At 38.4% G+C, this 12,473-nt stretch overlaps 1 protein-coding gene across 2 annotated transcripts in view; it reads left to right on the forward strand.

The window, feature by feature from the left end:
- Positions 1–1,186: 1,186 nt before the first annotated feature.
- Positions 1,187–12,473, forward strand: part of LOC108934422 (transcriptional regulator ATRX-like) — a 39,879-nt gene continuing 28,592 nt past the window's right edge. For both annotated transcript variants that reach the window (XR_001966134.2, XM_018752224.2), the window contains exons 1-10: positions 1,187–1,493; positions 4,717–4,817; positions 4,936–4,982; positions 6,164–6,216; positions 6,295–6,422; positions 6,523–6,642; positions 7,182–7,288; positions 7,373–7,440; positions 8,141–10,140; positions 10,762–10,837. Coding sequence is in view for 1 of the 2 variants with exons in the window: in XM_018752224.2 (XP_018607740.1) it covers positions 1,474–1,493; positions 4,717–4,817; positions 4,936–4,982; positions 6,164–6,216; positions 6,295–6,422; positions 6,523–6,642; positions 7,182–7,288; positions 7,373–7,440; positions 8,141–10,140; positions 10,762–10,837 (2,720 nt within the window). In the remaining variant the exon portion in view is untranslated. The remainder of the gene's footprint in view (positions 1,494–4,716; positions 4,818–4,935; positions 4,983–6,163; positions 6,217–6,294; positions 6,423–6,522; positions 6,643–7,181; positions 7,289–7,372; positions 7,441–8,140; positions 10,141–10,761; positions 10,838–12,473) is intronic.

Raw genomic sequence — 12,473 nt, forward strand, 5'->3', positions numbered from 1 at the left:
GATTTAGTTGTTTCAGGGAGGAAAGGGAGATCATTTCACCAAACTGGGGCCAAAAGAGAAAAACCTGTGAACTTTTATTTTGGACATCTTGCAAGGTGAGACCACAAGGCATTCACAGGTGTAGGAGTATGGTGGTCTTGCTTAGATGTAGGGAATGATAAAGTCCTGCCCGCATTGGGCTGCTCATCCTTTGACCATCTAATGGGCCATAACCATAGCCTCAAACTTGATATAGGCAGAGAGAGGAAGTCAGTGGAGGGAGACAAGGGTGGAAAGTACATGGAAATGCTTTAATATGGTGAATACAACTTCTGCCCCTAGATTCTGGATCGACTGGACAGACTTGATGGCAGAGGCCAGAAGACCAGACAGAAGGTAGATGGAACAGTCCACCTGAGAAATCACTGTGGATAGGTGATAGCGTAGTGGTTAGAGCTGCTTCCTTTAGACCCAGCGGTCACAGGTTCAGTCATCACCTTTGGCTGTAGTACCCTTGAGCAAGGTAATTTCCCTGAATTGCTCCAGTAACACTACCCAGCTGTATAAATGGGTCAATAATTACAGGTAGACTAAGTTTATAGCATCATACAAATGTAAATCATGGATATATTGCTGCTACTCAAGATAGCAGAAGAAGAATATTAGCCAATTTTTGGGAAAACTCACCCAAAAAGCAAATACTGTACAAACTACATTACATATTAATGCTTGTACTGTACTACTTTAAATACCAAAAGCTGGCAGTATAATGTTTTTTCATAAGAAATGCTACCATGCAAAGTTACAGCTGTTCGTGTAATGCTAATATTACTAGCTGACAATAATAATAGTAAATTCTTTAGTACCCTTAGAACACGTTGGTTTTTTTTTTTTTTTGGTGCAGCTTAAGTGTGCTAAAATGTATTCACTAGAAACAAAATACTTGTTTTGGCTGAATAGTTGGGTTAAAATCCATTTTTTTTTTCACTAGACTGTGTGTGTCTGTACGACCGCTCTTTCGAGCCCCCTCCCTATAACGAGAAGGTACCGTGTGGAATTTACGCGCGGACTGAAACTCGCACGCACAGTCACGCAGCGCGGGAGCGCGCGCTCGCCCGCAATCCAATGGGCGACTCCCGGCTGCGTGCGCGCACCCGCGCTCGCTCCGCCCACCGCTGACCGTCCGGCAGCCAGTCTGCGCAGGTGAGCACCTCGAACGCGAGACTGCGCAAAACGCGCGTGTGGATTTTGAAGCTCGGCGACTTCACGCGTTAACCAATCCCGCGACGCGCCTCCTCCTGTTTCTCTCCACTGCGCCATTTTAATGCGTCTTCTGGTATCCGGCAAGATGGCGGTGCAGCTTTGTGTTTGGTGAAGGTGCTCGTTTAGAATTAAGCGTTTTCCCTCCGCAGGCTTGTCCCTGCGAGGGGTTCTGAAACCGTCCGTCCTCACAAGTGGGCCGCGGGGTGCGTGGCGTTTTTAGCCGTGTAGAAAATGGCAACAGCGACCTGCAGGTAAGCCGTGCGCCCAGCCTCCAGGCTCTACCGCACGACCACGCCACGCCCACGGTTAAAAAAAATTAATTATTCACTTATTTTTGAGTGGCGGTGTTTCATAAGCGTCCGGTGGTGGTTTAGTTAGTCTTCATTTCTCTGTCGTTATGAGTCGACGAGTAAACTCACACGTTGGGTCTAAGTCGTGAAGTGAAAAAGCAGGCAGGCACAGACAGTGAGCTACTAGCCTAGGTTTTTTTTTTTTTTTTTTTTTTTACTAGCTTGGTAGGTTGGGGGGGAAAAAACACAACAAATTATCTAATTTCCGTTCCTTTTGAAGCCATAACTTGGCATAAGCCTTCCACAGTCTGACAGCCATGTCTTTGTCTTGGGTAATTTTTTTTTTTTTTTTTTTTTTTTAGTTACCTCCTCTAAAACTGAACGTTGGGTCTTCAGATTTACAGCCAGGTTCGTTACCATCCTGTGTGTGAAACTGAAAGTTACATTGACTTATTCATTTTAGCTGATGCTTTTCCCCTTAGAATTGTCCATTGCTTAGTTTATAAAAAAATTATAAAATCATTCTTATATTTATTATTATATATTAGCTGGGTAAATTTACTGAAGCAAAGTTTAGTACTTACACAGCTGGAGGTGGGATTCGAAGCTGCAACCTTTTGGGTCCAAGAAGCAGCAGCTTTACGCTATGAGCTATTTTTGGAGATAATTATATCATATGTTTAGGTTTTCGTGGACAGGGATAATCTTGATGATGCTGATTATGACAAAAGGGACAGTAGAGTAGATAGAAGAAAATTTACTTTTACCAGACACCAGCGTATTAATGTGTAATTCGACCTCCCCCCGTTACTCAGAACTGCTGAGTCTTTGTCCACATTTAAAAAGGGTCTTAAAACTCATCTTTTCCGAATTCACTTCGCCCATGATGTCTTAAGATTGTGTAAGGTATAAATGTTCATTATTATGCTCGGATCAGTCCTTTAAAGCCACAGCTGCCATGTCGTGAATGTTTGTATGTATCTCAAAAAAAAAAAAAAAAAAACTGCTAGGTAGGTCATTAGGAATCGGCGATTTTCTGATAAAGTTTTATGCAGCTACTTGTGTGATGAACACGGTGCATATGATGAAGGAAACAAACTAAGTGCACTTAAGAATCGCACATCTGCAACTATGTCTCGTTTTCCTAAGGTAATGCACACATGTTTTCTATGACATGTACGTCGCTTTGGAGGAAAGCGTCTGTTAAATGAATAAATGTAATTCAGCTTTCTTTGTTTCAAAAGGTCCTTTAGAGTTCCTGATGACCATGAAAGTTGTGTCTCTGGAAAATATGTGAAATATAGAATTGTCATCTCTCTTTCCTTAGTTGTGAATGTTCAAAATCAGCCTTGGGACCCCAAGGATCCTGTATTATACAAGTGGTTTTAGATAATGAATGAAAATGTATAACTAGAAATGATTACATTTATCTGAAGTGTTTTTCCAAAGCAACTAACAATGTTAAGACACTTAGTTATTTGCCCACTTACACAGCTAGGTAATTTTACTGGAGTAATTTTTTTAGGCTAAGAATCTTGCTCAAGAATACTACAGCAGCTGGTGAGACTCGAACCCCTGACTTTTGGGTCCAAAGACAACAGCTCTAACCACTACACCACCAGCTGTCTTGTTAGTTTTTGTCACATCTTTCATCTGGGAACAAGCATAATAATAAAAATAATGGTAATTCTACCCCCTCACAACAGGAATTTGCCTGACCAGGGGATTTCACAGGAGAAATTAACCCAGTTGTGTGAAGAATGAAAGTAAATGGTGTGCAAACGTAGGCTATAGAAATGAAAAATTTTGGATATAGCCTTTCAGATATGCTCTGATTATGTAATGAACAGCTCACAAGGTATTACACTGTAAACTGTAATAAATGTAAAACCATCAAAAAAACACCGATAAACAGCAACCACCAAATTGTGTACACATTTATATACATGTGCTAAATTTGTTTAATAATCTTAAAATAAAAAAAAAAAAACCCTTATGAAGCTACTTGTGTAATATATACTGGTTTATATAGTTGTATCTGATAAATTGACTGTACTCAAGAATCACGTGTCTGTATAGAAATCTCTCCTCCTGTTGGGTGTAATGTTCTTAGCATCTGCTAAATTAATGTAAATGCAAATTTATACAGATGTATGTCGTGCTGGAGCAATTCAAGCTGAACAGGGGACTTGATTTGCTAACCTGCAAGTTACACAATGATGTGTTTACCATTGAATTAATGCTCAGTAACGGTACATTATTTAAAATGTTCTTTTAATTAATCCAATAAAAGTATTTTCTATTTCCATGTTTGATTCAACTCTTTTAGAAACTATTTTCATATTTTATTGGTTATGAATCATTGTACATTATGTGAAACTTGTGGAATACATTTCTCTGTTATAACAGTTGTAAATATTCAGTAAAATAATGAACATATACAAGAGTGCCCTTTTGCAATCATCCACTTGCCACTTCCTTCAGGCATTTTCAATGTGTTTTCTGCCCAAAAGCATTAAATATGAATACATCACTTCATTTAGCTGACACTTTACAGTAATTTATGCACTATAGACATTTAAGTTGTTGCTCCTTGGCTAGCAGTCATGTTATTGTTCCACAGCAAATTAAAATAAAAAGAAAGGGGGGGTGCATTAAACACAAGGATAAAACTGAATATGGCAGAAAATACAGTGCACTGCTGCCATTTTTGTGTGTTCTTTCTTTTTATGGTATCGGCACAACACACTCAATACAGCGTGAAGTACAGGGACATCATATTGCAAAGTTTTACTGTATTGTGCAACTTGTATTATAATTGAGGGCAGTAATAAGGTTAAATAAATGTATTGTGATCATAATATAAGGGATTACTGTTGTTGCCTTTGAAGCATAGTTATAAAGGAAAATGTTGTTTTTTTTATTAGGCAAGAAAAGTTATGTGGCAACTGCAAGAAAACAGCATGGTAACATTAAAAACATCTGTACTTTGGTTAGTTAGGTTCTGTCATTTGAATCATCCTCAGAATTGGGGCTCTGTTTAGAGTAAAGAGGAGGTTTTGCAGTGTGTACTGGTAGAATTGACCTCTTTGGTTTATACCAATGTTTGAACTTCTACAATAAAAAAGAATTTGTTTCTGTATGTTGCTTATTTTATTTTTTCTTAAATCTCACTTGCTTGCAGTACCAGTAAGCTTAATACTCTGGTGACAAAGCTTCATGAGTACTTGGCTTATTCGCCTGAAGATGAGAGCAATGGCTCCTGGATTCCTGGAAGCACTGTCGGTAAGATGTCCTGCTTCAGCTTTACATGTGAACAATTAAAAACTAAACAAGCAAACCAAAGTTTAACAGTATGATAATTTGTGGGCACGCTTTTACATTTTTTCTTTTGTGTCCACAGGAGAACAGGGTTTTCATGAATCATACAGCACAGACACAGCTATGGAGGTACTTCAGAATGTGTTTGTGTCAACTGTCAAATGGTTTACCACAGAATATGGGTCTACCAGTATTGCAGAGTGTGCATGTTATTTATTATAATTCCTGCTTTCCAGGAAAACTTAACTGTGGTGATTGAGAACATTGATTTATCGATTTTACTTTCTTAGTTCAGTCAAACTGCACATTAGAAACAATCTGCAATTGAATTTTTATTACACTGTGCTCTAAAAGTTTACTTGAAACATACTGTAGACCATGTACTTTAAGTGAACTCAGGTGTCTTTTCCTGGTGAGCACCTGGGTGGATAATCTTAGAATACAACCAAACTCTGAAATCAAACAAACTCAGGCAGATATTTCCGTTTATTTTAATGTTACCATAGTGCTACTTTTTTTTTTTTTTCTTTGTGTGAAAGAAAGTTCTTTGAAAAGTGAAACCCAGGGATTTTTCCATATAGTCTTTAATTTGTGCACAGGTAAAGTGTCAAATATGTGCCACTGGTTGTCACTGCTTGAAGATCCTTACATAGGTGGGCTGTTTACAAGTTTTAGATGATATGTCTATGAAGTGAATACCTTCTAATACACATATAGTTTCCCACACAACTCCAGTCTCCACATAGAGCTTTAAAGAGACGACATGTTATCAGCCCAAGGACAGCTTCGTCTAGGAAGTTTCCATCACATGTGCTGTCTCAAAACTGACCAACACAGTAGTTCTTGAACCTTACGAACTAGAGAAAAGTTGTGAATCTGGCTTCCACATTTGAGTTACACAGCTGATATTTTGTCATGACAATGATTATGCCTCAGTAAGTATTCTGTTAAGTACTTACGATTTTCTGGAAGTGAGAAGTGTGTGATTAAATGTATCTTTTTTTTTTTTTTTGTGAGGAATTGTTACTCTGCTATACTGTATTAAAAATTTGAGAACACAAGAATAGTCAATTTGTCTTACGTACAATAAAGTGAAATGAATAGATTGTTTCACATCTTCAGAATATTAAAGTGTTAATTTCAGTTTGAGAGCACCGTTCTTCAGCATTCAACTAACCTAGAAAACATATTTTGAGGGTCATGGTACGGTTGATGGTTGGTTCTGATTACTGATGATCAGTTGATCATTCTGTTCTTGTATGTCCTCACGGATGTTCACTTTTTGCATTTACGTGTACTTTTGCTCCTAGCCGCCAAGCAGTTTGACAGAGGCTGGGAACCCTCAGTCTTCACGCTCTAAGAGGTATGTATGACATGCATTATGGGAAAATTAATCCTTTTGAAATTAAGATTGTTGAGACTTTTATTAACTTCATTGTAGGAAACCTTCTGTTGTCACCAAACACACTGGACTGAATAAATCAGATGCATCAAGTGAATGTGGTGCAGAAGATGTCATATCTGACCTTGGTTTAGAGGATTGTCTTGATATAAACAATTTACCTAAAGGTATGCATTTCACATCAAGCATCCAGCATATACTTGAAAAATTAACAAATATTTATTGCTGAGAGACCTTAGTGCAGCTGCCATGTTTCCGTGCAAACAGGTACAGTGGTGGTGCAACCAGAACCTGTGGGAAATGAAATCAGAGATGACTTTCGGGGTCCTGAATTCCATGGAAGAGGAATTACTAAGCGAAACACTGATTTGAAACTGAAAAGAAGAGGTGAGCATTGATTTCTTGAATTTCCGCTTCCTCTGAAAATGAGAATTTTGTTTGCCAACATTTTGATCCAACTGTTTCCATCTTTACAATGTGAAACTTAAATGTATCATCTGTGATAACTAATTTAATATAAATTTGATTATTTCCACTGTATCCATTTATAGGGGAGTTTAAATGTGTAACAGTGCTGTGCTGTTCAGCACTCTGATTTAAAGTACACAATCTGAATAAAGAACATGCAATCAATAAATTGATAAAATATGTAGTATTAATGTGAATGCTGTACTATATAATTCAACTTTATGCTTTCAGGTTATATTTGTGTGCTCTCATACTTTTAACTTCAAAATGTCTTGTTCAGTGTCCCCCCCCTTTCGGGTTTCACAATGTACTAAAACATCGGTCCTGTTGATATGTTGATATCCCATACTGTGATCCATTGTGGAAAATGTCATGTAATTTAGCCTGTTGCTTTGACTTCTATATTTGTTATAAACTGCAGTTTTGTTTGTTAATATTCATCATGTTTGCTGTGCTAGGTGAGCACTTCCAGATTGTCACCTGCACTGCCTGTGGGCAGCAAGTCAACCATTTCCAGAAGGAATCCTTGTACCAGCACCCTGTACTTAAAGTGCTCATTTGTAAGGTAAGGATTTGTTATGCTAGCAGTAGTGTGTGATGTGGGTGCTGCACATTTTGTAGTGACAGATCACTGTCTCTTTTCCAACAGTCATGTTTCAAATACTACATGAGTGATGACATCAGTAAGGATGCAGATGGCATGGATGAACAGTGCAGGTAGGTTTATTTTCACCATATACAATACAAATGAAAGAAAAGTGCTGAATGTTTTAATGTCAACATGGAAACATATTGTAGTATACCTCAAATAAACTTTTAGACTCAAGTTATAATGCAACTTCTATAAAATACTGCCTAACCTCAACATAACATTTTGTTCTGCCATTACTGTGAGAAGTTACACATGTCTATTTTAAAGAAAAAGTACTTTGTACATTTTTAATGAACATGCTTATTGAACAATTAAAACTTGAAAGTATTTCTAAATATAAATTCTATAATTATATATAATAGAAATAGGTACATTTGCTTTTGACTAATTCCACTCAGTTCAAATATCTTGACAGCATTTTACAGTTGTGGTTCATATTAGAGGGTTTCATCCGTTACAGTAACCTCGGTAGCTATGAATGGTCGTTGAGTTTTTTTGTCTTAAGTCTATATTTTGTTAAAGCTTTGGAACAACAGTGAAGCTAAGATTTGTAACTTCAGTAGAGCTCTTGTCGAACATTTTTTTTTTTTTTTTTGGGCTCTTTATTTTGTTGCTTAGGAGCCTGATTGGACCTATGAGAATGATATACCTCAGGACCATTTTTATTTCAGAATGCCATTGCTGTTTATATTATACCAAATGCGTTGAAACAAATAACCAAAATAATTGCTGACATGTTTTTCTCATACTTGACTTTTTTAACAGGTGGTGTGCTGAGGGGGGCAACTTGATTTGTTGTGATTTCTGCAGCAATGCCTTCTGTAAAAAGTGCATTCTACGTAACATGGGACGGAAAGAGCTGTCAAGTATTATGGACGAAAAGCGCAAGTGGTACTGCTATGTGTGCTGTCCAGAGCCACTCTTGGACCTGGTTGTTACCTGTGATGCTGTGCTCCAGGGGCCATGGAGTCAGCAACGAAAGAGGCCAAAAGGAGAACTTGATAAGCCAGGTGGAGAGAGTGGTGCCTATAAACATTTGCAAAAGAACAAAGAAGCTTTTACTGAGAAGGATCATAACCAAGAGAACCTTGGTGGTCAGTCGTTGGCTTTTGCTTCCAATGAGCTTTCCATACCAAGAGCACTAGCTGAAAAGTTTAAAAAACTCGTTGAAACCACATTTTCTTTAAATAACACGTTTATCAAGTTCATTCAGCAGAGTACATACAACCAAGGTGCCAGTGTTGTTAGGTTCAAGCACTTGAAATCCTTCAGGTTGGTGTTGACCAATCTGAGAAAGGCTCACAGTGCCCTGGAGGAGGCTTTGGAGCAGGAAATCAAAGACTGTTGTATACAGAGTGGAGAAGGGAATGCAAGGGACTTAAATAATGGTGAACTACCGATAACGATTCCAGGTGCTTCAGTGGAAATTGGAGATGACATTTTTGATAACTTTAAAAACAAATCTGGGGCAAATAATTCTACTGAAGCTGCTGTGGAAGATAGTGCATCCAGTTTGGTGGAGGAAGTTACCATGGACAATAGACAAATCCAACCATGCGTTGGAGGTCTTAAGGCCAAGCAAAAGAGAATAAAGGCCTCTAACAAAAACATAGCCGCAAAGAAATCTCTGTCATTGGTTGGCATTGTTACAGCTCCTGACTCATCTAAGCAGCTTTCTGGGGTGGCTGACATTGTGTCTGAGGCCTCAGGAAGAGCACTAGAAAATGACAGTTTGACTAGTTATGTGATGCCTGCGAAATCAGACGTGCCCATTAGCAAATCTGCTGAAACTGGAAATTCTATCGTAGTAACTAAGCAATTAGTGGTGAAACTTACACCGGTCTTGCTCGAAGAGTCTGCAGGGCCTACATTACTTAAGAATCAAGAAGACGATAAAAATGGAAAGCATGAGGAGGAAGAGGCTTGGACTGAAGAGCAGCCTTTGGCAACTGTGCTGCAGGAGGAAGAGCAAGAGAATCGGCGCTCACCTAGGGTGAAGACCACTCCGTTACGAAGACAGATGGATAGCAAGGAGAAGCCAGTTAGTGTGGAGGACAACAGTGAGAGTGACATAGATAGCTCAGCGAAATCATGGAGGGTAACTACGAAACCTCAGAATACACAAAGTGTTAAGAAGCCAGATTGTTCAGCCAATTGTTCAGTTCAGTTCAGCCAGAATGATGAATCCGATTCAGATGAGGTTCCTCCTGTCCTACTTCAGTTAGCTGCTGCAACACCCAGCTCAGAGGCTGAGAGTGGGTCTGAGGAATGTTTGCAGAGTGTCAAAAAGAAGTGCCTTTTTAGGCTGCGTAAGACCACACTGAAGCGCAAGCTGAAGGCCGGTTCCTCGGGTTCTGACTGCAGTAGCAAAACTGCGTCAACCAAGGAAGCCTCCAAAAAGAGGAGGCAGAAAGATTCTGATACTTCCAGTGATGATTTGCAGGTGGAGGAAGACATCAGGAGCATAAGGAAGCTTAGTTGTCTCAGGGCCAAACCTTGGAGGACTAAAGAAGACACTGATGTAGAACAGGGTAAACATAACAGAGGACCTCATGAATTAGAGAAGGACGCATATCAAACAAAACTGAATGTTCAGAAAGGCAAGTACACCTCAGGAGAATCCCCATACTCTTCCTTTGGGGAGGTCTATGGTGAGGGAGAAAGCCTGAATACTGGCTCTGACAATGACAGTGGTGATCAGAAGATCAAACCCATCACAGATGACATGGCTCCATTGGGAACAAGCACTTTTTACCAGTCTTCGGGTGAGCTGCTGTGGTGTATTGCCTGAATAACTCTGCGAAACTTAAAATGAAATTTCGTCTTAACAAATGAATTCCAGAGGGAAATTCTCCAAATTAATTACACTGTTTATCCTACCATTGTCTCTTAGTAATTGCTAGGTGTTTTTGTCATAGCCGGTAACACTATTTAATAATTTTTTTTCTGAAGTAACTCTGAACTGTTTCATAATTAACTCAATTTTCTGAAATGTTACTTCCACAATTTCCTATTCAGTCACAATTTTCATTGAAAGCAACATTCATTGGAAATTGCTTTGGAGAAAAGCATCTGCTAAATAAATGTAAATGTACATTTATCTACCAATTAATCACATGAGCATATGTGTTTGTCAGATTCTGACCTTTTGACTTTTTTTCATTATGCAAACAAATTTGACAGCTTAACAATGCTGTTAATGTTAATTCCATTTGTAATGCAAAGATCGGTAAATATAGTTCTTTAAATCATTAAGGTCTCATTACCTAAGTTGTATGCTTATTTTACTTTCATACAAATTCATATATTTAATTGATTAGTCCAAGAAAATAAAGTTTTAAAGGTTTTTTCCTCCCCCTTCTGTTTTCCTCTCCACTGTCTTGCAGAGGATGAAGTAGAGCTTAAAACTGGTTCCATACTGGCTGCTAATGACGACAATGATGACGACGATCCAGAAAATAGGTATGGTTCCAACAACACGGACGTAGCAATTATATCACAGCCTCCTGAAGGTGGGAGCAAGGCAACAAAGCAACGGATTGCCAAGCGCAGCTCCAAAATGGGAATGACCTGCATTGTCAAGACTCGGTCCCAAAGAACACGAAGCTGCAGTAAACAAGCAGCCACCAAGCAAGCTCTCATCTTGCTGCATAGACAGAGCACCAGATAGTGCCCCTTTTTATACACATACTTTAGGTTGTGTTCTGATGCCAACATTAACATTCAGTTGTTTTAAAATTATTTACATTATCTTTTCTTCCTTACTAGCTTAGGTTATGCTGTGAGTGAGTCAAGCTGGACAAAAATTTTAAACATTCTTAGTTCATACAGTTTTTATGGTCCATGTCATTCTAACTCTATATTTTTGTTGCTTTTGGCATGGGATACCAGTTTTCTTACAGTAAATAGACATTTTGGTTAATAACAGGAAATATGGTATTTGCAAAAGTGGTATTTTGAGCTTTGATTAAGTTCTTTTGAAAAGTCACACACAACAAACAGCTTGTCATTAGTTTCCGTTCGAAAATCACTAAGCAGTCGGTATTTGTTGTGGAAGATACGTGAATGGTGTTTGTTGGAAGAATGCTATCCGGCATTACTTTGAGATTTCATCGTTACTTCTCAGCTTGTTTTGCTGCTGTTTGGTTAAATGTATATTACAGAATTTAATTACCTTGTACAGGAAGAAGTGTGATAGTTTAAAAACACTGTGAATTTTTTCTTTTTCTAGTTTAGTGGTACTGAAATCTGTTGACAAAACTGCGTTGTGATTACTTTTCTGAGTAGCTGTTTTTCCAACGTTTCGTTGTCATTTGTATACATTTTCTATGCATATTGATCTTGTCCTGTCAGAGACAAGGATCTTAAGCAGTCTCCTAGCCTTCTGAATATATCTCAGTCTTAGAGCACCTTGGTCCTCTATACTCATTTCATACAATAAAAAAAAAAAAAAAAAAGGCTCCAAGGTCACAGAGTCACATGCAACAGTGCTGTCTTTATTTTCCTGCTCTACAAGCTGCTTTTTAACGAACGTTTGAAATGTTGGTTTTGAATACGGGTCCGGTGTGGGCTGTCTTTGAATACCAAAGTGATGGGTATAGAAAGGGTAGCAAGCCTTTAGAAGGCTTATGGGGTTGTGAGACCACTTACTTTAGCCTTAGTGTTGAATGGCAACAGTTTTTGGCTGTCAGTACACCAAAGACAAGTTGCAATGCATGCCAGTACACCTCCAGAAGAGTGAAGTTTCCCCAGACATGCCTATTTGCATCTTAGCATTTTAAAAAAATTACAGTTTATTAATTATGACATTTGTTTCCCCAAATAATGTGTAGTACTGAAGTGATTCTAAAGCATCTGTTTTTTTTGTGTTTTGGCTTAAACATATCTGCTTATAAACGCAACAGCGTTAGTCTCTGATTCTGCTTGCAGAGAACCAGAAACAAAGCACACAGTCCTCACTTTATGAACAAGAAACACTCCTGCAAAGCATTTATTTTTGATTGATGGTAGATGGCCTTTTGTAACAACATGACCAGAGCATTTTTTTCTTCTTACTCTGTTGATGCTAATATTGCAATATTTGAAGAATTGTGAACAG

Source organism: Scleropages formosus, chromosome 4, assembly GCF_900964775.1.
Source record: "Scleropages formosus chromosome 4, fSclFor1.1, whole genome shotgun sequence".
Lineage (NCBI taxonomy): Eukaryota > Metazoa > Chordata > Actinopteri > Osteoglossiformes > Osteoglossidae > Scleropages > Scleropages formosus.